Source organism: Electrophorus electricus, chromosome 20, assembly GCF_013358815.1.
Source record: "Electrophorus electricus isolate fEleEle1 chromosome 20, fEleEle1.pri, whole genome shotgun sequence".
Taxonomy (NCBI): Eukaryota; Metazoa; Chordata; class Actinopteri; order Gymnotiformes; family Gymnotidae; genus Electrophorus; species Electrophorus electricus.
The window spans coordinates 12295838-12323337 of NC_049554.1; the positions used below are offsets into that span (position 1 = coordinate 12295838).

The following is a 27500-nucleotide window of genomic DNA, read 5'->3' on the forward strand; positions in this document are numbered from 1 at the left end:
CCTACAGCTACAACACACCTACACCTACAACACACCTACAGCTACAGCTACACCTACATCTATAACACACCTACAGCTACAACACACCTACAGCTACAACACACCTACAGCTACAGCTACACCTACAGCTACAACACACCTACAGCTACAGCTACAACACACCTACAGCTACAACACACCTACAGCTACAGCTACACCTACAGCTACAACACACCTACAGCTACAGCTACACCTACAGCTACAACACACCTACAGCTACACCTACAACACACCTACAGCTACAGCTACACCTACATCTATAACACACCTACAGCTACAGCTACACCTACAACACACCTACAGCTACAGCTACACCTACATCTATAACACACCTACAGCTACAGCTACACCTACAACACACCTACAACTACAGCTACAACACACCTACAGCTACAGCTACATCTACAACACACCTACAGGTACAGCTACAGCTACACCTACAGCTACATCTACAACACACCTACAGGTACAGCTACAGCTACACCTACAGCTACAAGACACCTACAGCTACACCTACAGCTAGTTATACCTACAGCTACAACACACCTACAGCTACACCTACAGCTACAACACACCTACAACACACCTACAGCTACACCTACAGCTACAACACACCTACAGCTAGTTATACCTACAGCTCCAACACACCTACAGCTACAGCTACAATACACCTACAGCTCCAACACACCTACAGCTACAGCTACACCTACAGCTACAACACACCTACAGCTACAGCTACAGCTAAAACACGCCTACACCTACAGCTCCAACACACCTACAGCTACACATACACCCGTGGGCATAACTTTGCATATTCAACTCAGCTTCACTGGGACTGAGAGGAAGAGTTCCAAGCCTAAAGGCATTGAACAACACAAGATGTATCAGCGCTATGGTATAAAATGTATTTGTAGCACAATTGTTTCCTAGTTCTTTTTTTTATTTCACAAAATATGAGTTGTGCTGCACTTATTGTCTTGGCTTTTGTGACAAAGTATAAGCATGAACATTTTCTGAACCATTAGGAACATAATATGCTTGTTTATATATATATAAACAAGCATATTACTAGCAATTATTAATAAATTATTATTGATTAAATGATGTAAAAATGTTCATATTTATGAAGTAAAATATTTTAAGAAACCAGTGGAGACAAAATCAGCCATTTCAGGAAGTGGTGGAGACATGTGCCCAGCTCCGCCCGCGTACATATGACTGTGCTTACAACTACACCTACAGATACACTAACTACAGCTACACCTACAGCTAACTACAGCTATGACTACAGCTACACTTACAACTACAGCTACAATTTCAGATACACTTACAACTACAGCTACATCTACACCTAAACTTACAACTACAGCTACATCTACACCTAAACTTACAACTACAACTACAGGTACACCTACAGCTACAGTCGGAGCCTGCCAGCACCTCAATGCCTGCCCCTCCCTTCAAAAGCAGAGAGATTAGGCGAATTTGAGAGATTAAAGAGACAGAAGACAAGGAAGCAAGAGAGAGAGAGAGAGAGGGAGGGAAAGAGAGAGAGAGAGAGAGATGAGTAACTGGGGATGACAGCAGTATAACGACATGGCTGTGCGAAGCTCCTTCCTCTGAGGCCTGGTGGGAGGAGCCATGACGGAGGGGAGAAGCACCTCCTACAGACGTGGGCGGAGGGAACAGAGCCTGGTGGAGGCGTGTAGCTCTCCACCGCCACGGCAGACGGCTCGGGTTTGGGGGCCGTCGGGGCGCATCAGAGTCACGTCAGCTAAATCAGAGCAGACTCCCAAAATGCAGTTGTTTTTAATATCTGCGTTTATTAAGCTTTCTTTATTAAGTTATTATTATCTTCCAGGTCTGTAATTTTTTCCCCCCTCGTTTTAACTGCAATATTCTCTTGCACTTTATTGGTCGGTTTCTCTGTTGTATGTTCATCTGTTTCAGTTCTTCTTATTTTTTTTAATTACCATTTAATTATTTTTAGAAATATATAGGATATATTAATAAAGAAAGTTCATTATTATTATTGTTGTTAATATATTTTGCTACTCGTGCTTTTCCTGGGATTCATCATGTACAGAGTACAGAAAGATAACACGGCATAAAAGCAGAGGAGAAAAAGAATTTAATGCGATAAGCACGGTGCCCCTTCATGCGCCATTCTCTCGCTCCTCACTGAAAAGGGCGCAGGGGCCCCTGACAGTGACAGAGAACAGAGGCCCCTGGTCTGAGGGCGGCTCCCGGCTCCCGGAACGGCCATTTTGCCGAGTGAACCCTGAAACGGCGTGTTGTGCTGGAAAATGGAGGGGGCCCTCGTCGGCAGTGTGGAGGCTGGAGAAGTGAATCAGCCTCTCTGGAAAAATCGGAACGCCGAGCGCCTCGCCTCGGCAGCGCATGAAAACCTCAATCTCCGCACCACCCAGAGCTCTTGATCCGAGAGAGGGAGAGAGAGACGGAGAGAGAGAGGGAGAGAAACCCGTTTCACTGAGAGAGCTCTCTTATGTGTAAGCAAATGGAGGCTGTGGATCAGGTCATACTGACATCATATTTGCTGCAGTTTCGCAGGGCCTTGGCCAGAGACACACTCTTCCCCAGTAACACAATCACCAAGAGTGTAGAGGAGGCCAGGAAGCCTACAGATGACTGTGGCAGAGAGTTAAGTGTGTGTGTGCGCGCCTGTGTGTGTGTGTGTGTTAGTGAGACAGTATGTGTCAGTGTGTGTGTGACAGAGCAGAGGCAAGAGACAGGGAGGGAAAAGGAGAGAGAGAGAGAGAGCAGTGGAGGGAGGGAGAGAGTGGTAGAGAGCTAGAGAGAGAGAAAAAGCAAGTCAGAGAGAAGGAGAGAGAGAAAGAGAGAGAGAGAGAGAGAGAGGAGCACGAGGGAGAAGGAGGGAGAGAGTTGGCACGCTCCCCTCAGCCCACCAGCCAGGAAGCATCGAGTTCTTATTTAGCACAGGAAGATCAGCTTTGCTTAGCAACTACACAGCCTCTCCAATCACAGAAGTTTTGTGGCTAACGCAGCCTGGGTGGGGCTAAGGCAGTCTGGGCGGGGCAAATGCGGTGTGGGCGGGGTTAAGATCGCCCGGGCGTGGCTAGCGCTGCCGAGGAGTGAACAAGAGGCCAAGATCGCTCGCAAAACAAACTCACTCCAGGAGAAAGAGAGAGAGAGGCTAAACACTTGAGTATGCGGAAAGCTGCACACCGAATTTCACATACAGCCTTCCGCTCAAATCACGACACTACACTTTGCTTCACGGCTCGAAGGCCAAATCTCAGACGATTGCGCGTCCGCTTGTTCTCGTGTAAAGGCCATCGCTAGCAGTCAGCGTCCAGCATTTACCACGGAGCCGCAGCTGAGATTCACCAGCTAAATCCCCACGCTAGCTTTGGGGGCGGCTCTAGAGCAACAGGCCCGCTGGTCAGGTGACGTCCCCGGGCGTCGCCCCCGGCGTTTATCCGTCAGCGGAAACGGCGATCCAGGAACCCAGGAGTATCAGGCTGGTAGGAGGTTCCACCAAGAAAAGGAGCAGCGTGTGGGTGAGCCCTCCGCGTGGGAACGGAGCTTCGGAGAGCCGCCGGACGGTCTTGAATCCTGGCAGGGTTAAAAAATACATAAATTTGAAATCTTCGCGCCCTCCAGCGTGCTGGGTGGAGAGTGGGCAGGGATAAAGAGGCGACGTGTCTGAACGAGGAGCAGCGCGGAGGCTCGGGACTCATCGGCTTCTGCGCTGTAAAAGTTGCACCCCACACCACAGCGGACTCGCGCCTCCTCCAGCGGATTAGCATGCAGGGGGTGGTATGGGGGCGGGGGAGGGGCTTATGGCTGCAGCTGCCCACTTCAGACCTTCCGCTCGCTCCGAGAGGCAGATGGGCTGTGGTATTCATCGCAGAGTCGATGATCACGGTCCACCGCAGGCCTGCTCGTGGAGATTGATCATTAAAAAAAAAAAACATAAAAACAACGACGACGATGCAGCCATCGTAGCACCATCTGTTCCCACGGAGCAGTGGCTGGTGCCGCTCCGAGCCCGGTCTGTGCCGACGTGCGCTCGCACGCTTTGCACCTGCACCTCGCAACCAATGTATGGAGAAGAATGAACGTCCAGAGTTTTAAGAGTTTTGCACACCTGCAGGCTGAACCGTCAAAAGCCTGCAGTGGACACACAGACACAGGAGGGAGAGAAAGCTGACGTTGAAGGCGGAGGGCCACCGGACGGGAGACAAAGGAGGTGTCAGGCCATCACCCCAACCTCAGGCAGCAGAGAGCTCCAGCTGACGCCCTTTAAACAAGGGGTCAGGCAGCGGAGAATAGAGGGCGCGACCTTTGAGAGAGGTCGCCGCCACCCCCACCCGCCCCCACCCGCCAGGGCAGGGGTGGGAACGTCTCTGGGGAGCCGTCGCTCCCGTCGAACAGCGGCACCGGAGCTCAGCTGTTCCGGCGTCCCAGCCTGTCGCTCCGGCACTACACTGGGCATTACACATGCAGACTGGCACGCACGGAGCCAACCCCCCCCATGCCAACCTCCATACAGCCATTCATTACGGCTCTTGCCACCGGCCCCCGGACGGGGCCCTCGGGCTCAGTCTGGATACGGACGTGATGGAGGGAGGGTGCGCGGAGAACAAAGGGCTCCGTTTAAGAGCTCTTCTCGGAGCGCCGCAGCCACCGGGGTCTGACCTCTCTCCGAGCGGGGCCCCGCGGAACAGACGCAGGACGAATCCTGCACAGATTGTGCTGAGGCACGTCAGTCCTGGAAATACCAACACTGCATCGCAAAATGCAAATGAAGGCTCTAACAAATCGCAGGATTTTTTGTTGTTGTTTTGCTTTTTGCCGGCTGCAAACATCTCAGATGTTTTGCGCGCGTGTGTTCTGAGGGTGTCTTGACAACAAACGGCGGCAATTTTGGGCAACGCCGCGCTGCCACGGTGTGTTTTAATACAAGGTAGGACATACTGTAGCAGAAAGCACAACAGTGTGTCCTTGGCTGGTGTGTTCTGCCCTCCATGCTCCTGTACCGCAGGGCCGCACACACGTCCGTGCGCGGGGAGAGCGTCTGGGTCACTGCCAGCCTTCTGCACTGACTTCTGCGGTCTTGGCCCTGGTTTAAAAATGGCCGTCCGTGCTTTGTTACTTATTTATTTGCCTTTTTTCTCTCTTTTATCAGACAGCCATCTGTCCGGCGGGGTAACGGGGGTGGGGGGGGGAGCCGCGCGATTGGTCGGCCGCTCTGAAAAGGGGTGAAGGGTGGGGTCACCGGCTTTGCATAGGGGTCACACATCACTGCCCCTGGACTACACGGGCTGAATCCCCAGTGGACAGAGCCGGGCGTTCCCCGATGAGCGTCAGGCCGGGAGAAGCCGGCAGACAGATCTGAGCGGATCTGAGGCTGAGCGCCTCCTGCCCGACCGCAGACTCGCAGACACAGGGAGAGCTGGGTATTGGGTTACAGCTACACCAAGGGGCTGTCGCTTACAAGAAGCTCTGGGTGGAAGAAGCACGCACACAAAAACAGTCTGGACGACAGAAATAAATGTAGAATAAATCAAAATCCTTTCATTAGGAAATCCCAAACCCTTGTGTGTGTGTGGTGATCGTAAAAGCCCACCGTGGCGGGCGGAGCGTGGTAACCCTCAGCCGCTGTTTCCTGACTAAGAAGAGCTGAGCGCAGATGCATAGCTGCCCCTGCACACCCGCCCCCGGGGGACTCGGCCGCGCCGGTAACTGGGACGCAGCTGATGATGCGCAGAGGACGCGGCGCCCGAGACGTCTCCGCGAGGACGCCCGGTGGGCTTGTGGGGAATTCGCACGTGTCTCTCGGAGATGAGGGGTGCTCATCGCCGACGGTACGTGAGCCAGGTTTTCTGAATCGCACTGAAAACGGAGGCGTCCGTGGTCCTCCGAGTAGTGCGGCAAGGGTTAGTGAAGGGCACGCGATGAGAGAAGTGGGGCAGACTCCTCCTCCTCCTCCTCCTCCTCCTCCAGGAGTAAATGATCATTAAAAATACATGACATTGCATTTCTGAAATGTGTCACGTCTCTCACATTTCTCACAGTAGTCAAACTGCATTTGCCCCTAACCAGCCATGCTGAGCCTGCTTGAGTAACACCATGGCAACACACACACACACACACACACACACACACACACACACACACACGTGCGTAGCTCCGGTAATGCAAGTCGCCCTGAGCAGCTGTTGTATGGAGGCACAGCCAACTCTGCTGCTCACACACAGGGACACCCCCAGGCCAACAGTGACCCCAAACACCACTGCTTTTGGGGGATGACCTTTAACCCCCCCCCCCACACACACACACACACACACACACCAAATACAGCACCCTGCTCTCACAATCCCCCCGGGAGCTCTCTACTGGCTCACACCAGCCTCCCCAACACCAGTTCCCATAATGCACATCTCCACACATCCATTTGTCATATGCAGATGCCCTTGAGTGTGAGGACAGGCGAGGGTGAGTGCACTCCTGCTTAGCTGGAGGCAGGACACAATAGAACCGGCATCCCAGTATCACGCCATTATTTCATGTGGACGGTTGGGTGCAAAACAAATGCGCAGGAAAACACATCAGAAACTGATACGGAGCATCATAACATGTGTACAAACGCGTAGTAAGGCTCGTGCTGGTGTGACGCACGTCTGTAAGCGCAACTCGCTCGCTCACGCGGAGTTCAAAGCACACAAAAAGTAGTGCGATAAAACCACTCAAATCATCCAGGCTGGGTCAGCAGAGTTTAGCCAGCGGTGCATGAGATGCAAGACTGCAGAGTCTCAGTGCGGGACGGACGGTTTGGATCTTTACCGAGAGCTAACACGCACGGGTATGAACCAAACGCACGAACCTACCCTGAAAGACGCATTCTTGCGTTTGTTCCCGAGGTCAAATTTCCCCTTTAATTCACCGAGCAGTTGCTGGAGTCGCGCTTTCTCCTCTTTCTCGGTATAGTCCTGATCCAAAAGAATATAAGCTCTCCAGTTGGAGGAGTCGAAGCCCCAGTGACACGTCCTATTCTCCAGCCGCTTGTGGCTATGGACCACGAACTTCTGCGTGGGGAACAGTAACCTGCAGTCCAGGCACTGGATGCACGCCGCCCCGGGACTGGCGTACAGCTCCGGCACGAACAGGCCCTTGCACCGTCCGAAGCACTCGTGGTAGACCCTGAAGCTTCCTCCCGCGCGCTCCGGGTCCACCGGACCCGACGCGTCTTTGTCGGAGCGCGGCGGGAACGTGCCGCCGTGGACGAGGGCGTTGCACAGGCGCTCCGCGTCCGTCTGCGTGATGAGTCCGCACGAGGGTGCCGAGAAGGGCAGGACACCCATCACTTTGAGGATCTCGAGCTGGTCCGCCGTGCACCTGGAGCAGTAGATGTGCAGGTCGTCGCACACGGAGTTGATCTGCTGCAGGGAGAAGTCTCGCAGCACGCTGTTGAGGATCTGCGGCAGGCACAGCCGCTTCTCGCCGCCCACCACGAAGCACGAGATGGTTTCGCGCTCCAGGACCGTCTCGCACCTTTCGGTGGAGCGGTCGGAGGGGATGAACAGCGGCCCGGGCATGGCCGGGGGCGTCTGCGCGGGCAGGGTCGGGATCCCGTCGACGCTTTTGCCGTCTTTCTTGAAGGGCAGGTCGTGCTGCCAGCGCGCCGAGAACGCCGCCGGTCCGCCGAGAGAGCGCATGGAGCTCAAATGAAACTGCTTCAGAGTTTGCTGAAGTCCCGCGTGAGGCTGGAAGCCCGCGGCCGCCTCCATGTTTATTAAAAGCCCTTTCGACCTAAAGGATCTCCGATTTCTGCGATGGAATCGAAAGGGTTTTTTTTTGTTTCTTGGGTTTTTTTTGTTTGTTTGTTTGTTTTTAAAACGCGAATCTCAAAACATTCACAAAAGTACGGCGTAGTTGGTCTCCATGTCACTTCTTCGACACGCGATTGGCGCCGCGCGGTGCTTTTCTCAGCGAAGGCTTCATGGCAAAAATGAGAAAGTAGCCTCGCGCACCGAAACCGAGTAAGCTCGAGCCCACCAGGAAAAGCTCCCCGAGCCTTCGGACGAGGAGAAGAAACACCGCGGAGCGTGCCGCGACCCGCGCGCGTCTGAGCGTGCGTGTACCTGGTGTGAGTCCCGTCTGCACAGTGGAAGTGTGTCTCTCCGTCTGCCCACCCCGCGTCTCTCTCTCTCTCTCTCTCTCTCTCTCTCTCTCTCTCTCTCCCTCCCTCCCTCTCTCTCTCTGTCTCTCTCTCTCTCTCTCTCTCTCTCTCTCTCTCTCTCTCTGTCTGTCTCTTTCTCTCTCTGTCTGTCTGCTTCTCTCTCTCTCTCGCTCTCTCTCTCACTCAGTCTCTCTCTCTCTCTCTCTCTCTCTCTCTCTCTCTCTCTCTCTCTCTCTCTCTGTGTGTGTTTGTTTGTGTCTGGTTCAGTCATTGAATCCCAGCCAAGAATGTGACTGACTCCTCGGGCTGGCTGTTCCGTGAACAGTTGTCACCCCCCCCCCGCTAACCATAGCAGCTGCAAAAGCAGTAAGAGGCGCGAGCCCGGCATACAGCTCCTCGAGTCCTCCGCTTCTTCCCGAGACCCTGGCGCGCGCAGAAGGGGCGGGGTTTCGTAATGGAAACGCACGCTCAGACCTCAGCCCGGGCGCTGCAGCTGTCTGGACCAGAGACGTGCACTTGCACAAAACGGGTCACATTGTTGAACTGTAGAAACATGCAAAAATAATAAAGTTACGACTGTCAAATCCGATCCTGTACTTCTGCTGACAACAAACCAAAAGTGATTTTTATATAAATATATGAAAAATATCAGTGAGCTGTAAACCACAATATATTTCCAAACCTTCATAAATGTTACACAGCCATCTGTCACACGGTCAGTTATCGGCATGTGAAGCTAATTTAAATTGCTTTTCCATTAAGCGCGGCTGCACGGAGGATTGACAGTCACGTCCTCGGGAGTAACGGCCTTGCGCTCTGGGTGCGTAGCCTTCCGCTTCACATCGGAAAACAGGCCGGGTGTTACTGGTGCTGCAAACACCCTAAAAGCTTCGTGCTTGTAAAACAGAGCCAAAGTGACGGCGTCTTTCTGCTAGCCAGACAGAAACATCTCTGTACTGCAACCATTTTTGTTTAATCATACGGAGAAGTCAGCGGTCACGGCGCCGCCGGTAGGAGGAAGCACACCGGGACTCCCGCACCGCTAACGTTGGATTTCACGCTCCGTGAACCGCGCGCCGTCGGGATAGGCAGTGCATTGCTGTCATTTCTAACGACCAATCACAGAGCGTTAGACGGGGCCGCGGTTACATTACACAGCCGCGAGGGAGCGCTGTGCAGCCGAAAATACCGTCAACTGGACGTGTAACGTTATTTGCTAATGAACGGGAGAGACGTTTTATACTCTGCGGCCAGTCAAACAGGAACACCTGCCTAATAGATGCATTTAGCAGGCTGTCACGCCTCCTATAATGAGGGTTATAAACTTTTTTTTATTTTTTTTGGCACGGCTGCTCTACTCACAACTTAATAGACTGACGCAATTTTGCTACATAGAACCAATCCCGTCAGTGCGCACAGACCTCTCATCGACCATGCAGCAGGAATTAACTAAGTGTGAGTAGGGCTTACATCAAAATATATCTCCAAGAACAGCTGCAATGCTGCACCATTTTGTATGAGAAACAGGACGAGATTATACTAAAACTAATCTCAAACAGGTGTGGAATGACCAAGTGCTCTGGTGCAAATCCCAGAGAAAAATGTGCACGACTACTGCAGTTTATGCAACACTGCCTAAAGTAACTTCATAGAAGTGTGTGTATGTTGGAGCTGGAAATAGCTAGACAACACCTGCTTTCAGAAACGTAAACGGATCCAGATACTCATATGACTTGGACGCAATATTAGGTACGGCCCCGTCCTCACCCAACATCCGAGGACTGCGGGTCCTCCAGAGGTGCGCCGGAAGTCCTGAGTGGTTGAATAAGATATTGAAACTTATTGGGTGCCTGACGCCACGACTCTAACCGCAGTTTAAGATTTAAACAGAAGGGGGGAGGGGGGGAAAAGACCAGAAAACATGCATGTTTATTACATACAAAAAAAAAAAAATAATAATCCCAGCACAGATTTTCATAAAGGAAGAAAATAAATACAATCATTTTGAATTTTAATTTTAGATGACTAACGTCCCTCAACCCAGTGCTGGTGTGTCATGTGCAGAACTGCCAAAGTGGATCATTCTGATTGCTTTTTCCTTCTTGCAGTGTACACACACACCTACCTAAAATGTGGCACATTCTACAATACATTAAACAAAACATACCATAAAGATCTTTTTTTTTTCTCCTGTAAAGAATAATACAGCAGCATCCCAACTTTAGTGAACGTTATGACGCAAAAACGACCGTGCAAGTCCACACGTGAGGAAAAAGGTTTTCCCCACAGGTGTGCAGTGCCGTTCTTTTGGTGTAGTGTTTTAAAGATGGAATGAACCCCAAAGAGTCGCAGTAGTGCCTTTCTTTTGGATTTCTCTCAAAAGTTCCTGGAAGTAAAAGCCTTTCGACTGAAGATGTCGCTGGACTTCAGCGGACGTTGGTCTTCTTCTGAACTTCCTTCAAATTGTTTACGGGGGAAAAAATAAAAAATAAAAAAAATAAAAATCCCCACCACGTTCCATCCAGTCGGTCCTCACAAGTCCCACTGCCGTCCCAAAGCGCTCCAAACCATCCCCGCAGCCAATGAAATCGCAGTCCAGTGGGCGAAGACGCGTTACCACCATGCAGCGTCCCGCAAATGAGACCATTCTGACCGGTCTCCATGAGCTTCTGTTTCCCATCAGCTACGGCAAGGCGCTCGGTCAGTACGGCGGACATGGAGACCACGGAGCGACGTTGGTGACCTGTATGAGGAAAGTTCGCAGTCTTTGGCAGGAGAGAACGAACGACGATCATACCACATGAAGGTTCCGTTTCATCACAAAATTCACTACACGTAGTCTGAAACAGTGTTACAAAATTAATTTCATCATTACAATTGCGCATTTTGAACATGTTATTAAAATTTCAACCAAGGGTCCATCTATTCGAGTTCACGTCATTCAGGATTACGAGAGTCCATCAAAACGTTCCTGTAAGGTCTCTGGACCTCATGTATAGGAAGTACCCAGCCCGAAAGCCAGCCGGCTCGCGCAATGTTCAGCCAGACCTCGCCCAATCAGACGGCTTCGGGAGGGAACTCTGGCACTTTATCCTCATACTGGGGGGGTGGAGTCAGGGGCTCAATGACCACGCGGCCTCCCTCCCCACGGCTCTGGATGTCCAGCCGAATGTCCTTGACATGGAGCTTCTCCGACTTGATCCGGCGCACGCGCAGCGGCCTGAGCAGGCGGCTGGCCCGGCTGCCAGTGCGCACGGGCTGCGGGTTGGGGGCAGGGGTGGGCTCGGTTTGGCCACTCCCATTGGCTGGCCCCGCCCCCTCTGTCTCCACGGCAGCGATCAGGTCCTCATAGGAAGGGAGCTGGGAGGTGCTCTGGCGCAGGTTACTCTGGCGGATGGGGTAGCGGCCACTGGTCACGGCCTCCTCGTAGCTGGGGACGTCGTAGCTGGGACCCGGCTCCTCCCTGCAGGAACACGCAATGTCAGTACTGTACACGGAGTTCATTCCCGCAAATGCTATAGTATGACACACCCACAAACCTCAAAATCAGGCCAACGGTAACAGACTCAGGCATCATGACCCATTTCAACCCTAGCAAACTAAACTCGTGAAAAAGCTTTTGATTAGCTTGTTGTTTCAAGGACAAACGTCCTGATCAGTAATCAACAAACGTGGATCTTACCCTTCCGCTGCCTCTCCCTGAGCGTACTGGGTTCCGGCAGCCGCACTGGGCGTGGCGCGGCTGCTGCGTTTGTTCCGGATCCCCAGACACATGGCCAACAGCAGCATGGCCATACCGGCCCCCACCAGCACAAAGGCCACCGACGACGTCTTCTGCTTGGTCTCCTCGTTGACTGGGTTCCCCGATGCCGTCCCGTTCCGGGCCGGGTCTCCCGGCACCACGCTCCAGAGGATCATGACGACCCCCAGAGCCACCAGGCCCACACCCAGAGCGCAGAAGGCATACTGGGAGCCCAGGCTGGTGCCTTCACGGGTAGCCGAGTCTGAGCGACGATGCCGGCCCCCCGCACACAGGGGCTGCCTGCTGGCACACATCACGCCGGGGAGACCCCGCCGACACACACACACACACACACACACACACACACACACACACACGTGCGTGCGTGCGCGCGCAGTCCTTCACACAGCTGTCTCAGCTGCGGAGTTCAAACACAGTGGAAACCTGGAAGACAGGCAGAGAAGCATTGTGAGTGTGCGCCTACACCAAACACAAACATGTCCATGGAAAATCCACTGACAGGACGCATGGTTTCCTGGAGGGGTCACAGCGTGTCTGCAAACACCTTCCAAAGAGCCGAGAAGTAAGGGTCATCTGTACTTGACCTTTTCTCAGGCTTTGACATGGTAAATGGGGTCCCTTTCTCCAGTGTCCCCTGGGAAGTCCAACATCCCAGTTGAGGGCGAAGTTTCCATGGAGACGCATTTTATTGGTTTTGAGGGATTTTGGAATCATTATAGACTGATGATTAATAATTTATGAAGTGACTTTCTAAATGTGTGTGAACCATTGCATATGCAAACACGTGCGTGCGCGCACACACACACACACACACACACACACACACACACACACACACACACACACACACACACACACACACACACACACACACACACACACACACACACACACACACACACCCCTTGTGTACCACTCTCCCTGTTGCCATAACAACCCGGCTTTGCTCACTTGGGCCCGTGCGCACTTCAGCTAGCGTGCGCTGAATGGGGATGCGAGCAGGGTGGTAGCTCAGGTGAAAGCCTCTTCAAATTCAGGCTTTTAGCGGCACAGCCTACGCAGAAGCGTCATGTTTCTGCTCATTAGCGCACACGTCCCTTCCGCGCCGAATAAATCCTGCGAAAACGGAGCGGCGGCTCAGGCCCAGAGCGACGCTCGGGTGCGAGACGCCCGTAGGCTTCGCACAGCAGGATCCGCTCCAGGATGGAGCGGCGTTCCGGCGAACCCTCTGGGATATTCAATCTGGAGTCGGGCACGCGACAGGAACCGGTCACCCTCCGAGGTCACCCTGCTTCCCCTCAGGTTCACCGGGCGGCAGTCAAACCCTTCCAGGGTAAACTCAGGCATGCCAGAGGTGAGAGAACAGTGGAACATGTCCGATCGGAGGGCGGGATAGGTCGCGCTCTCCAATACGCGTCTCAGTCGGCATGTTACAAACGTCTGTTACTGTATGACAGACGCCTCGGTTTCTCTTTCAGAGGAGAGAGAGAGAGAGAGAGAGAGAGAGAGAGAATGTATGCATGCAATAGGGAATAAATGGCCAAGTAAGTGAAGGAGGAAGAGGAGGTCTCCACCCTTGTAGGAGTCGGCACACGACGGCACGCTGAATATACCCAAGACGACAGGATCAGTAAGAAGAGGTGTGCCTGCTGACAAGTTATGACAAGCTAGACGGTGTTGTTGCAAAGTGACGCTTCTGCACCACACGTTCATTTCTATCCAGTGCCACAGTACTGGCCGTCTGCTGCCACCACACTGCACAAGGCAAATTAACCCACTTAACCAGAACTTTTTTCGCCTTCCTTTTTTCATGCACGCTGGTGAGCATTCTCACCAATAACAGCCGTTCCAGGTCTGTGTTCAGTAGGCGTTTTAACGAATTAGGGCATCCGCGTGACCCGACACACTCATCATTTTGGTCTAAAAAAAATTTAACTATTTGACCATAGCGGGTTCAGCAGGTGGGTTTAACATACTGCAAGGCAAATCACAGTCACATCATGTAGCTAGATAGCAGACTTAACTCTATAAACTGAATTATTATTATATTGTATTAATCTATGATTACTCCTAAATCACAGGACAGCAGTCTCTTCCTGAGATACGGCGTGTCACGCTCCTGTGGACACCTGGAGACGACGCCGGCATTGTTGCAAGTTAAACAAACAGCCTTCCAGACCGGCAGTGGACCGCGACAGGGCAGGGCAGGAGTCAGCCAGGCCTCCCTTAGCATAACCTGGGAAGCGTTGCCACACTCAAAGGCCCAGAAACACAGGGATCTCGGTTCTTAAGCTTCTGACCCAGTTATAATCAGATACTGTTTGCTTATTTGCGTTTCCCTTATACGCTAATTCAGTTTTTAATCAACATGTCACTCCACAAAGGGGAAGTGTTGCATAAACACATACCAGGACACTGGAGTAGGCCAACTGAAAGGTCAATATCCAGCGAAAATATCAAACCCACCCGTGTAGGATCACAACACAAGCAGGGTCCAAGAGTCCGCAGAAGTCTTCCAGCAAGTAGGAATAAGTAGGTCAGAATGATGCACCAGAGAAGTTTTTTTATTTAACAGACTGTATTTTGGTCAGGATAAGAACCCACCAATCCAGCACCCATACAGAGAACTGACCCGGACTTCAGGGTGCAACTCAGCTTAGTTTTGAGGTAAAGTAAAACAAACTGATTCACGACAGATGCATTCTGAATGTAAACAAGCGACTTCAAACCACTCTACAATCCACTCTCACAAGGACCGAACTTGCTATACTGTAATTGGGATATGCCTTGAGATGTATTAAAAACACACTGGCGATGCCTTTAATGCGTTTGCTCAGTTAAGAGATTAACTAGTTAGAAATGTTCTTCAGACTCCACCATCATTGACCACATAAATAAAACATTTTACATTTATTTTTGTATTAAATAAAACAGTATCACTGCCTTACTGGAGGTTTAAGGGCGGAGAGAACATTGCACTACAGAAAGTGCGGATGTTGCTAAACGGGCGTTGTCGAGGCTGGACACCGATGCGGAGCCCGTGCGCCTCACGTGATGAAACACGGTCAGCAGTTATCAGTGAGGCCGGCCTGCGTATTCGGTAAAAGCAAAAGCAAAACATGCACGTCCAAAAGTGAACGGATGGCGGCGCGCTCAATGCCATAGGGGCTCTGTGCTAACCCCGTGCCGCGTGTAGGATGTGTAGGATGCGCCGCACAAGGTTTGGACTTCGAACGCGCGAGCACTTTTTGCAAAGTTTGGAGGGCACGAGCGGCGGGATCGCGTACCGGCTAGTTGGAGCACTCTGCCTATTTTAGACGAATTAAACACCGTCCTCTCTCTTAAAAAGTCATCGAATGCTACAAAGAGAGTTAAAGTACAAAGAGAAATCAACCGTACTCTACTTCAATAACACAATGTGACGTGGAAAAGATCAATATTACCTCAACGACGTCCGCGCGACTCAACGCCCTTGCAACATTGCAACGCCCTTGCAAGTACCTGGGGCAGGTGTGTCTCCTAAATGCAGCGGCGGCGGAATTTAGTGCACTTTTCTTCGCCCGACGAACTGATGTTTTGAGCTATTTACGGCCAGAATCCTTCACGTTTTGTCTCTTTATTTGGTGGAGGATCAGAAACCGGAACTTTTTCCTAATCAACTCGCAAACTCCCAACCAACCCGATTGTAAAATTGTTGTCTTCGCTGCTTGGTCATAACGCACGTCATTCCCAGCGCGGGGGGGGTTGATAAAACAAAGGAATCGCATAGTCTTATTTTTGTCTTTCGTTTCCTTTGCTCAAATTCTCGTGAACCTACCTTGCTCATTCAATTCCTAATATCTCGATTCTGGCGTCAAAAACATACATTTTATGTTGTGTTAGAAGGGGTAAAATATTGGAGATGTTTTAAAATGTCTCTTACTATGGTAAACTGTTGCAAAAGCTGTAAAAGTCAGTGTATCAATAGAAACGTTTTTAAATGTTTGGGATTTATTTTTCAAAGGAATGCAACATGTATAATAAAGTAAAAAAATTAAAGATCACATGGACAGACGGTGGCACTTAAATTAATATGGAACAGGGGGCCTGTGTGTAAAATACAACTCAATCGTTTACCTGAAGTGTTCACAAATCAAATAAAGTATTGATTATTGATTTATTGATTTAAACGAAGCAGGCTCTGCTTCTTTCAAGCAGCAAACGTGATTCGCTCCACTCGAGCGCGTAGGAAAATTATACAAAACCCAGACCGAATTCAATCATGGTCATCCATGATTGAAAATGAAATTTGTTATGAAGCACTCTGCACTTTTCTGACGTGACCAGTGTGGACTGCCCATTGTCTGTAATGGTCAAGGACGGAGTACATCTGCCAAGTGATTTACAGAATCTCACAGGCGTTACCATCCAAATGAGTCAGTGACTGAATCAGAAAAAAAAACCCAAAAAAACAATCTATCGACTAACTGAATCAGACTATTTAACCAGTTATATTACATAGAAGTAAAGCACGTGCTTCCTATGTGACCTTCACCTCATCTGAAAGGCGCAAATGATGACGGTGAGAGGAGCGGAGTCTCGGAACATTTTACACGAGCAGAGCAATTCGAGGGAGAGCTTCTGTGAACGAGCCACTTCAGCTGTGGGCTGGAGCGCCTGGTGAACGCATCACCACGGCCAAGGGCATCCTCTTCCACAGGGGCTCGTGTGCTCATGATCCTGGTCGTAAGATTCATGCTAGAAATCACCAAAAAGGCAAAACTGATGTGGGCACGAGCCACTGAGGGGATGTGGTTGATTTCACAAGAGTTAATATGATAATAAATGTAGATTCAGCAAATTCTACATAGATACATATTCTACATAAACTTTATATATATATATATATATATATATATATATATATATATATATATATATATATATATATATATATATATATATATATATATAAAATAAAAAACCTTTTGTTGTAATTCTGTACTGTCTCTAGCAGAAGGGGAAGCAGACCCGTCCTGTTCAGTTTATGCTCATCCTGCTTCTCACAGAATCTGACAAAACTGAATAAAAATTCAGGAACATTTAATGAAAAAAAGCATCAGATCCACCTTTTTGGTGGCTCCGTTTGATAAAAATGATGGAGAAAAACACAGCAATGTTTTATTATTATCTGTACAGATCATGTCAGTGATACAGATGAAAACGCCCTATAGAGATGTATTCCACATTTTTCACCGATGGCACAAGACAAAAATGAGTTCTGACTATAACAATCACCTGAAAATTTCCTGATGTGTCTTTTTTGTAACCTGTTCCACCTTTTACACTGCGCATCAGTAGGACATAATCATTAAGCAGTTTAAAAATCAGATTAAGCAGTTTAAAATTAGATGTTACAGTATCTGGGAGGAGAAGTAGACCTAAAGCAACAAACAGGACCTTGTTTAAATCATGTGGGAATGCTGAGGTGATTCAGTCTGACACAGTTATGGAACACTCCTTACCAGGACTGGTTGTAACAGCATGTGAAGTGTTGCTCAGGGTCTAACACACATCAAGTTGAAAGACCTGTTTGACCGTTGAGGAAAGCAGGGCCAGTAGGGTGTGGCCTTTTTGTCAAGAGGTGTGGCCTGTGTCACTATGGGTGGGGCCTGGGTCACTAGGGGTGTGTCTGCAGACTTTATAAAATGAATCGGGTTTTATAGTGTGTATTTGTCAAAGTGGCAGCCGGTTGTCAATGACACACATGATTGTTGAGCTCGTAGTAAATGAGGTCTTCTGTAACAAACACCAGAGCAGATCAACTGAATTGCATGCATGACAAGACAGGCCTTAACAATACTGACAAAAGGGAAAAAAATCACACACAAATGATTTTTTTTTTCCTGCCTTCAGCTTCTCAACAAGCACATTTTTTTTCTAACATTTTTGTATAATGAATATTTTGTACATTGAATAAGCAAATTTCCAGCTTGAATAAACAGACTGATCCTTCGGAGGCTCATGTGGGTTCAGTGTGGCTCCTCCTGTGCCCACCTAATCAGAACTGCGGCTGCTGCCTTCATGAACTGACATTCAAATAAATCTTGGAAAACAACAATCTTAACAGACATCAACAGAATGTGTGTGGTTTTCAGGAGGTTTTTCCCTCTTTTAAAACAAAGAGAAAGAGAAAGAGTAGTTTGCTGTGGCATTTGGATTATTCAACAACATACCCACCCACCCCCTCTCTCTCTCTCTCTCTCTCTCTCTCTCTCTCTCTCTCTCTCTCTCGCGCTGTTGTCATAACCCAAGGCATGCACACATACGATACAGGATGGTGAGTGGTTTGTATCAAATGCAGGCATTATATATCAGAGCATCTGGTTTTGATTTCTTCTGACCCTGTTCGGCCAGACTGCTTCTCTCTGTCTTACAGCTCATTGTCGTCAGGACTTGTGCTTCTGTGACGAGTAGTATTTTAGTTACCCAATAGCCAAAGTCTCTCATATGGTGTCAGTCTTCACTTGGTGAAAGATACATCAAATATTTAACAGGGAATTTACATGAGAAAAGTATGTAAATTCTATATAAACTCTACAGATTAGAATCCTTTCTATGCACCTTTTATGCACTGAAAATTTGTAAAAAGAAAAAATATATACAAACAAAAGACAGAACCAAGCCCTTTTCTGACTGTGATGATGGGCATGACAACCACGGCAGGTGGCCCTTCCTCTGTGGAGGGGTCACCGGTTTGGGCTCGTATGTCGTCCACAGCTCTAGATGTTAGTGATCTCTACGCTCGAGAAGCCGTGCATGGGGCTGCCTTTGGACCTGGGAAGGGCCTTCACTCGCTCCTCTCTGGGCAAGGATCCACAGTTGCCATGGAAACTCAGATCCCGCCCACCAGGAATTTTGGGGTTGAACCTCAAGGGACTCTGAAGAGTGTTTGACAGAAGATTCATTCTGTTACGCAGCATTATACAGTGAGGTACTGTCAAAGATAACATCATCGTTGGACAGCAGGGTTACATACAGGAGTGGAGTTACGTACAGGAGTGGAGTTAGGATAAACAGACCCAAAAATAACCAGTATGTTGGAGGGGTTATGATCAGGGGGTGAGGTTGTATATAGGATAAAAAAAAAGACATAAATCGTATTGGGGGCGGGGTTTTATATATATGGTTTATGTATATAATCAGGTGTAAACAGTGTGGGGGCGGAGTCATGGAGAGGGTGTGGTTTATGTATATAAACGGGGTAAACTGTATGGGGTGGAGTCATGGATAGGGTGTGGTTTATGTATATAAACAGGTGTAAACAGTGTGGGGGTGGAGTCATGGATAGGGTGTGGTTTATGTATATAAACAGGTGTAAACAGTATGGGGTGGAGTCATGGAGAGGGTGTGGTTTATGTATATAAACAGGTGTAAACAGTGTGGGGGTGGAATCATGGATAGGGTGTGGTTTATGTATATAAACAGGTGTAAACAGTGTGGGGGTGGAGTCATGGATAGGGTGTGGTTTATGTATATAAACAGGTGTAAACAGTGTGGGGGTGGAGTCATGGATAGGGTGTGGTTTATGTATATAAACAGGTGTAAACAGTATGGGGCGGAGTCATGGAGAGGGTGTGGTTTATGTATATAAGCAGGTGTAAAGAGTATGGGGCGGAGTCATGAAGAGGGGGTGGTTTATGTATATAAACAGGTGTAAACAGTATGGGGCGGAGTTATGTAGAGGGTGTGGTTTAGGTATATAAACAGGTGTAAACAGTATGGGGGCGGAGTCATGGATAGGGTGTGGTTTATGTATATAAACAGGTGTAAACAGTATGGGGGCGGAGTCATGAGCAGGAGCGCAGCCAACGGCCTATACCATGGCGGCTCTCACTCTGAGGTTCCCCTCTTCAGCGTAGCGGCAGGTGGAGGCAGGTGACTGTTTTGGCGTTCCGTCTTTCCTGTTGGACTCCTGGTGCTGACTGCTCCTGCGGAGAGATCACGTCCGACGCTTAGCAGAGACGACAAAGGTTTTCTGACCTGCCCCACCGTATGATCTGTTTTCAACAACATGTTTGTGCTTTGCAACGAAGGCTGCGGTCACGGTACGCGCCACACCTCCCCGTTTCATTTGTTTTTGCTCTGGCTGCATTCACCTGGCTTGACGGTTTGCATTCATACCTGCAAGTGACCTATGTCTGCCTGTAACGTGAACGCGTCTGCGCTCCGAAACGGTCTGCATCAGCGCACACTGATACGTGCTGACCAACAAGACGACTCACGGTACTAAAACTGGCGAACGGGACACTGTAGGAAGCTCATCGCATTTTGGAGGGCGACAGACGTGTTAAGGTTACGGAGGCGAAGGAAGGTAAGACCTGTCGGTGTCAGTGGTGGCTAATGGTGACATGCGCACAGGCAAAAATCCGCGCGGACTCCTATCTGAAGGGTTCACGTTACGCGTGACCACAAATCGGATACATGTCCGATTTTGGACTACATATGAAAGTAATTCGAAGCTGATCGGAAAAGATCAGATTTGTGCGTTCACACAGCCATGAAAAAAACCAAAAACAAAAAAAACCAAAAAAACCCCAGAATGTTTATACTAAGGGGAAAATCACACGTGAGTCATTTCAGCCTGGTAATTTGAACGTGGCCTTAATGTAAACAACTGAAAATAGATTATTGTCGGTAAATCAGCTTTTTGATCAAAATAGAATGAAGTAGTCACATTTAAAGTCACATTCCTGTGGTCTGGACCAAACAAGAAAATGATACATTCTTACATTTTAGTCCAATGTAGTATATATAATACACTATTTTGCTCTAATCGGTATTGTGTATATCTGGTATTATTTTTACCAACTGGAAACACAGCAAGCAGTGGCAGAAGGTTATCCTCTGCTTGTTTATAATGCACCCTGCTCTCTCACGGTGCGTTTAGCGTCGCGCCTTGAGACGTCACGTCCCATGACCCACCTGCTCAGTCGGTCTCTGTCCAGGTATTTGTTATCGAGTCTGAACGCACCCTAAGAGTAGCGTGGGGTCACGGGGTGCAGTGCGAGCGTGCGAGACTCACCGCGCTGGATTCAACAACACCTTCATCTCCTCGTACAGGTGCCGGTGGATCATGTGCTTGTTGCTGGGGATCTCTAAGGTCTTTGCCAAGCTCCCAGCACTGAAGGATGGATCGAGGACCATCACGGCTCCGTGGACCCCGCTGTTCTGCAGGCTGTCGGCATACTCCTGTCACGGGGGAAAGACGTGAGAACGCCGCCAAACGTGCGGACCTCCATCTGATCGTGGAAGCACGCTGGCATTGCAAGCATGCGTCCTCTGAGAACATTACGGCAGGATATTCGTTACATGTGATTCGAGGCTGACATACTATTTAGCATGTTGTAGTTAAACAGGGAAAAATGTGTGTGATCTGTGGCATTAATCTGAAGGTATGTAGGTCTGAAAGGAAGTTATGAAGAAAGAACAAAACTCTGTATCTAGAGCAGAGGGCCTGTGACACGAATCACAAGCATGTACAGTACCAGTCAAAGGTTTGGACACACCTGACTTAATGTATGGTTTTATTAGTAATAAAGGCATTTTAATCTAATGGATTATGCTTAAATTTATTATTATATTATTTGATAAAGGTGTAAGTGCGCATACACACACACACACACACACACACACACACACAGTTCTAGATGCACCCTCGGTAGTTGCAGAACTTTGGTTCCTCACCCTACAAGTGCTCAGCACGTGTGAGAAGGTCTTCAAGACCGATGGAAAAGCACCACAAGTGGTGCCTCATGAAGCAGGTTCAGAGAACAGCAAGAGCGCAAAACTGTCATCAAAGTGCCGGATGGTTCCTTCAAATAATCGCAAATCTAACACAGTCAATATCTGTTTACCACAGCATCATCACACAGGTGTTAGTTCATTGGTTTGGTACCATCCCTGTTTTTTAAAATGTAGAAAATAGTACAAATAAACAGAGTAGGTGTGTCCAGACTTTTGACTGGTGCTGTATGTTCTCAGGGGCCGTGTGTCCTTCTCTTAACAAAAGCGTTACTGTGGTCATCTGTGTCCGGATGAGGACTGCAGTGGACAGAGGCACCTTAAAAGCACACATCCGAGCCTATGAATGCAGGACACTGTACCCTGTAGCCAGACAGCCAAGCATATGGATGCAGGACACTGTAACCGGACAGCCAAACAAAGCATCGCGCTAAAGCAGCTGCAGTCATCAGGTCAAGGCAAGTGGAATGGCCTTGACTAGCCAAGTCAATCATTTAAACCCTGGCCACGAAACAGACGAGCAGCTGTTTGTCCAATGGCGTATGGTCCTCTGAAATTGTGGGAGGGGGTGGGAGGGAGAGAGGGTTAGGCAATGCTGTGTGATGTCATTCTCCAGGACAGGTCTAAAATCAAACAAAGCTGTAATGCAGGCTTTTAAGTGTAAAAAAAAACAAAACAAACCACAATAACCAAAAAAAATGGACCTACACTGTATGTTGACAGACGCAGAAAAGTTCATTTCGCCATTACACACACGCACGCACGCATGCACTCTCACACACACACCCTACATCAGGTAATCAGCACAGCTAATGCTGATGGCACACTTTAACTGAGCTGCAGAGTTTTTGGCCTCTTTGAGAAACAGTCAGTGAATATGGAGGTCAGGTACTCTGCAGAGGGGGAGAACTGTTCATACAGGACAGCCGCTCTACACGGCCTCTGGACACACTGGAAGTAACTCCGTATTCAAGCCATTTACATATCCGGCCGCCCTAAAGAATGTGCTGGAGTGAGACCCCATCACACAGCCTGCCATCGGTTGTCAGACGACTGTCACAGGTTCACAGCTCATGGGGAAATAAAAGGACTTGTATTTTGACAGATCTTTTGTGACTCTGGCTCCACCACACCTTCAGATCGATGTCCCTGACCCACTTAATGACCCGATGATTGCTCCACACTACGGGGTCAACGTCCTGGTGCTCACATTGCGCCCGGCGGGCCTGCAAAACCTAAGAGGAGAACCAACACATTACACACACACACACACGCATAAACATGCACACACGCATGCACATGAACAAACACACACACAAACGCACGAACGCACACTTGCACACATCCTCACACACAAACACATGCAGACACACATATGCAAACCAAAACATTAAGTCTCTATACAGACCCTAACCTCGACACCCCCTGACCCCCTCACCTCTTTGTCCAAGCCCACTAACAGCAGGAGCTGGATACCCGCTAACAAGCTTCTGACGTGGAACTGGTTGGTGATGCTGAAGTCGGTCTCCAGGTCTTGGCGGGTCAGCGAGCACAGCACTCTGCCGTCCACCAGCTGAGTCTGAAACACCTGCGCGTACTGTGGCAGGCCCACGTCGCTAAGCCACGTCTTACACACCCACCGATGGTCCATGTCGGCTGCCTTGGACAACCTGGGGTGGGGGACGTTCGCCCGAGATCATTATTTATGTAGTCTTAAAAGTAGCTACTGTGGCTAACGGTGAATGCAAGTGAATAGCAGCTGGTGTTATGCTACCATGTCACTCTGTCTATTCACAGACATGTTTGGCTGATCTGTTCACAAAGGGGAATTCAAGTTTTACAGACAGTATCATGTGTCAACAATCGATGTTAAATACATGAGCTTGGCTTATTTTATTGTGCATTTGAATGATCTACTAGTTTAGCTGTGTGTGTGTGTGTGTGTGTGTCAGTCACCCTGCTCCGCTCTCTGCCTCCCGGTAGTCTTCGATGGCCAGTCGGAGCTTTCTGCGGTGCAGAGGAGTGCTGACACCCAGTCCCAGCTCCAGGTCCTCGTCCGTCAGGCCCAGAAGGACCTACAGCGGGAGGGCAGCACCGTCAGCTCCCAGCCTGGGCACGCCTCCGCCCACCCCCATGCCAGCTAATCATTCATCGCTTCACTCCTTCAGCTATTGCAAATATTCACCCACCCTTAACCCCCCCCCCACACACACACACACACTATTTTACAACTGAAATATGAGAATTTTATTTTATCTGTTGCTGCTTGTTCCTGAAACAGTGATCGCTTTTGAAGCTGGCTGTTTGTATAGGGAGAGCCATTATTTAAACGAGAAATCGCCGAAAGGTGATATCAGTCTTAATGACGGTCCCGAGGGCTTCTGGGAGGAACAGAAGAACGGCGCTGGGCTGATGTCATACCTTTCCACCCTTGACATTCTCAGAGCAGGCTTGGATGTACATAGGCATTGCCATGACAACCTCGAGCCAGGCCTGAACAGTTCCCGCCTTCCACAGAGACATGGGTCTGGTACGCGTAAGCTCTGCCTGCTGCAGCCGTTCCAGCTGCTCCTCGCCATCCGATTGGCTGGGCTGCATCAGGCTGGAGAGGCTGTCAGAGTCTGGATTGGTCAGGGGAGGCAGGAGTAGGAGGAAGGGGCAGGTTTAAGAGGGTCAGAGGGATGGAGAGTGAGAATAGTGCTTTATCGTTTCTGAGCAGAAAGCACACCAAACAAAACCATATGAAGAGGGCTTTTTCTGCGTTGTTGTGGCTTCGGTGCATTACAGAGCGTACGAGTCTTAGTCATTTGGCATTAACAGACCAAACAAAAGGGAGGAAGTGAGTCATAATGTAATTTCATAGCAGAGACTCACAGCCTGCTGCGGCTAACAGCAACGTGGGTAATCAGACCTCTAATTCACCACAGATACACCCCCCCCCCCTACACACACCATACCACAGATACTCCCCAGGTTCATAACTTCTTCCACATGTGCTACACATTCCAGCGCCCCCAACACACACACACACACACACACACACACCATACCACAGATACTCCCCAGGTTCATAACCTCTTCCACATGTGCTATACATTCTAGCCTCCTCACTCTGTGACCTCCTGTTGCCCACAACCGTCTCCTATAATATCCAAATGCCACACACACTTCCCACACTGTACACACACACACAACATACACACACACCACACACATATGCACGCACGCATCACATAGAAACCTCACACGCATGTGCACACATACCTGCGCACACACACACACACACGCACACACACACACACACACACACACACACCATCCATACACCACATCAAACACGCTCACAGCCTTGATTGGGCGTCCTGCTGTGGACATAGCTGTGAAAATTGCGCTTCAGCTCACACTTTCTCCCCTCTGCCTACTGGAGACATCATGCTGTAATCATGGGACGGGTATAATCCACTGGACGACTCATGGCATGCGTCAGAAGCGGCCTTTGTGTGCACGTTTGCCATGAGTATGCCAGCTGACAGCTCATGAGTGAGGCGCGCTACCAGTGGGCTTGTTTTCGCCCACTATTTAATGTCATTTCATATATGCACCAGCAGGGGGAGCCCTAGTAATTCTTGATAAGCTGAATAAAAATGGTGCAGTCGATGTTATCTATTGACAGTCAATTAAATGGGAGGCTAATGTCTTTATTCAAGTTGTGTTTAAATGGAATGTACCTTATGAGTTCATAGTTTACAATAATAATAATAATAATAATAATAATACTTCAAATGTGTGTCAATTCTTATTTAAAGTATTTCTGAGTAGGAAAAGGATACATTTTAGCTCAGCACAAGTTCACCTTAATTGCATTTGCTCAGATCAGGTTTAATTGTTCTTTAATTAGCTAAGAAATGAGGGCAGTAGAAGATGGTTATCTGATGAGAATATGACTGTAGGACTCCTCGCGGGACCCCATGGAAGGAAGTGGTCCTAAACCCAGCAGACATCTTGCTCGTGGGAAACGTAGTTTTTAATCTGCTATCATCTGAAGTAATAGGGAAAAACCAATTATACTATAGAAAATAAATAGAATGTTCCTTTTTATGGCCATACAGATTAAAAATACTTCTTAACTCTTATGTTACCAGTTTGTTATTGATTCAAAAACAATACAATGAATTGAAATTGGTCAGGAGTCAGTTTTCAAATCATGTCTACTTTCGCCATCGTCGGAGGGATAATGGTGTGCACATAGCAGTAGTTTCAGTTGACATAGCTCATGTAGGTTATGAATGCAGTGGGATTCAGGGAATTGGTGTCCACTGAGGTCAGACAATGTTAGGACACACGTGTTAACACAGATGGCATGTATTCACAGATGAACAGCAGGGGGAGTTTACCTCAGAACATGGCAACCCCAGGCCAAGAAGGTTAGGAGGAAACCATTACATGAGACAGACACACACACACACACACACACACACACACACACACACACACACACACACACACACACACACACACACACAGGGTCAAGAAGAAAGGAACATGGATGTCGGGTTATGGGTTTTATTTTAAAATAAGCTTTTATTTTGATATCTTTTTAATCATATTTATTTCCAGAATGTTAAAACCTCTTTATTTCTGTCTGTGAAATGAAGACAGTGTTGTTCCACTGAAATAACCTTGTTCCTAATCTTTAAATAAATGTCTTTAATAGATTTACTCTTGTGTCTGACAATCTACATTACAAACCTTACAACATAAAACTCATTAGAACGACATGAATAAAATAAGTATTCCCACAATGCAAAGAAAAGTTTTTAAAAGAAAAGAAGTGTTTGATATGGCAGCAGAGAGAGAGAGAGAGAGAGAGAGAGAGAGAGAGAGAGAAGCATGACATCACTGGGATTGGTGATCATTCATGAGCAGGCTATGAAAGCAATGCACGTGGGACTCGGGGGTCTGCAGTTTTGCAGACATTCTTTTTGCACGCTGGAGAAATAGAGAGAAGACTGTTTCGTAAAAACTTTTCTATATGAGGAAAATTCCTTCTCCAAGTTAATATTTAACAGGGTAACTCTCCCTTCACTGTATCCTTTGGCACTTAAGTTAAGGTGTGCGCGAGGCTTAGCACCCATCCTGGGAAATAAAACAATAACAACTCACCACACTTTTCATTCTATGTGCAAATGTAAACCATGAAGCAGTACACTCAGTGCTAAGATAGTTTAATCAGCCCCTGAAATCGAAATGCAACAGTGCACATTTTGACTGGTTTTAGTGAGTTTCTATTGTGTATTTGCTTAGTCTGAAAAAGTCATAACAATATGTCCTTCATGAGCAACCACTGAAACTTAGAAAACCTCTCTCAGGCAACCCAAGAAAGGGAGAGACTTTCTTAGGAGACCTACAGTACCGATAGCTCCCTTACAGTACTGCTGTATTGGCTAACTCCTATACACTGAATATCCCACTCTGTCGTTGTATCCCCTCTATATTATTTAAATCTGTCCCATATTACTGATATCTCTTCTAGTAGTAGCACTTATATCATTACAGCATTAACACCTCCCTACAGTACTGATATCTCCTCTACAGTACTGATATAGCCTCTGTAGGGCTGATATCTCTTCTACAATGGTAATATCTCCTTCTAAGGCCTTTCCTATAGAACTGTACTCTCTTCTACTGCACTAATATCTCAACAGTCTCCCATTAGCTCTAACCAACAGTATGTTCTGTTAAAGCTCC

At 48.6% G+C, this 27500-nt stretch overlaps 3 protein-coding genes across 14 annotated transcripts in view; all 3 read right to left on the bottom strand.

Moving 5' to 3' along the window:
- skib (v-ski avian sarcoma viral oncogene homolog b) overlaps window positions 1-8279 on the bottom strand; it is a 27418-nt gene extending 19139 nt beyond the window's left edge. The window contains exon 1 of the mRNA XM_027003130.2: window positions 6915-8279. Within this exon, the coding sequence (XP_026858931.2) occupies window positions 6915-7814 (900 nt within the window). The 5' untranslated portion in view covers window positions 7815-8279. The remainder of the gene's footprint in view (window positions 1-6914) is intronic.
- Window positions 8280-10173: 1894 nt separating this feature from the next.
- On the bottom strand, window positions 10174-15626 carry tmem51b (transmembrane protein 51b). The gene is made up of 3 exons (XM_027003101.2): window positions 15413-15626; window positions 11889-12392; window positions 10174-11669 (listed from the first exon to the last, which is right to left on the bottom strand). Exons 2-3 carry the CDS (start codon window positions 12260-12262, stop codon window positions 11264-11266), a joined length of 780 nt encoding a protein of 259 aa, XP_026858902.2. The 5' UTR covers window positions 12263-12392; window positions 15413-15626; the 3' UTR covers window positions 10174-11263.
- Window positions 15627-16964: 1338 nt separating this feature from the next.
- The window catches only part of kaznb (kazrin, periplakin interacting protein b), a 118785-nt gene continuing 108249 nt past the window's right edge, over window positions 16965-27500 (bottom strand). For 8 of the 12 annotated variants that reach the window (XM_035520316.1, XM_035520314.1, XM_035520317.1 and 5 more), the window contains 7 exons: window positions 24174-24373; window positions 23709-23827; window positions 23191-23422; window positions 22886-22987; window positions 21034-21200; window positions 19831-19939; window positions 16966-18889 (listed from right to left, as the gene is read on the bottom strand). In XM_035520316.1, the coding sequence (XP_035376209.1) occupies window positions 18731-18889; window positions 19831-19939; window positions 21034-21200; window positions 22886-22987; window positions 23191-23422; window positions 23709-23827; window positions 24174-24373 (1088 nt within the window). In that variant the 3' untranslated portion in view covers window positions 16966-18730. Of the gene's footprint in view, window positions 18890-19830; window positions 19940-21033; window positions 21201-22885; window positions 22988-23190; window positions 23423-23708; window positions 23828-24173; window positions 24374-26301 lie in introns of those variants that run through there. The other 4 variants (XM_035520313.1, XM_035520311.1, XM_035520312.1 and 1 more) reach the window with 3 other exon arrangements.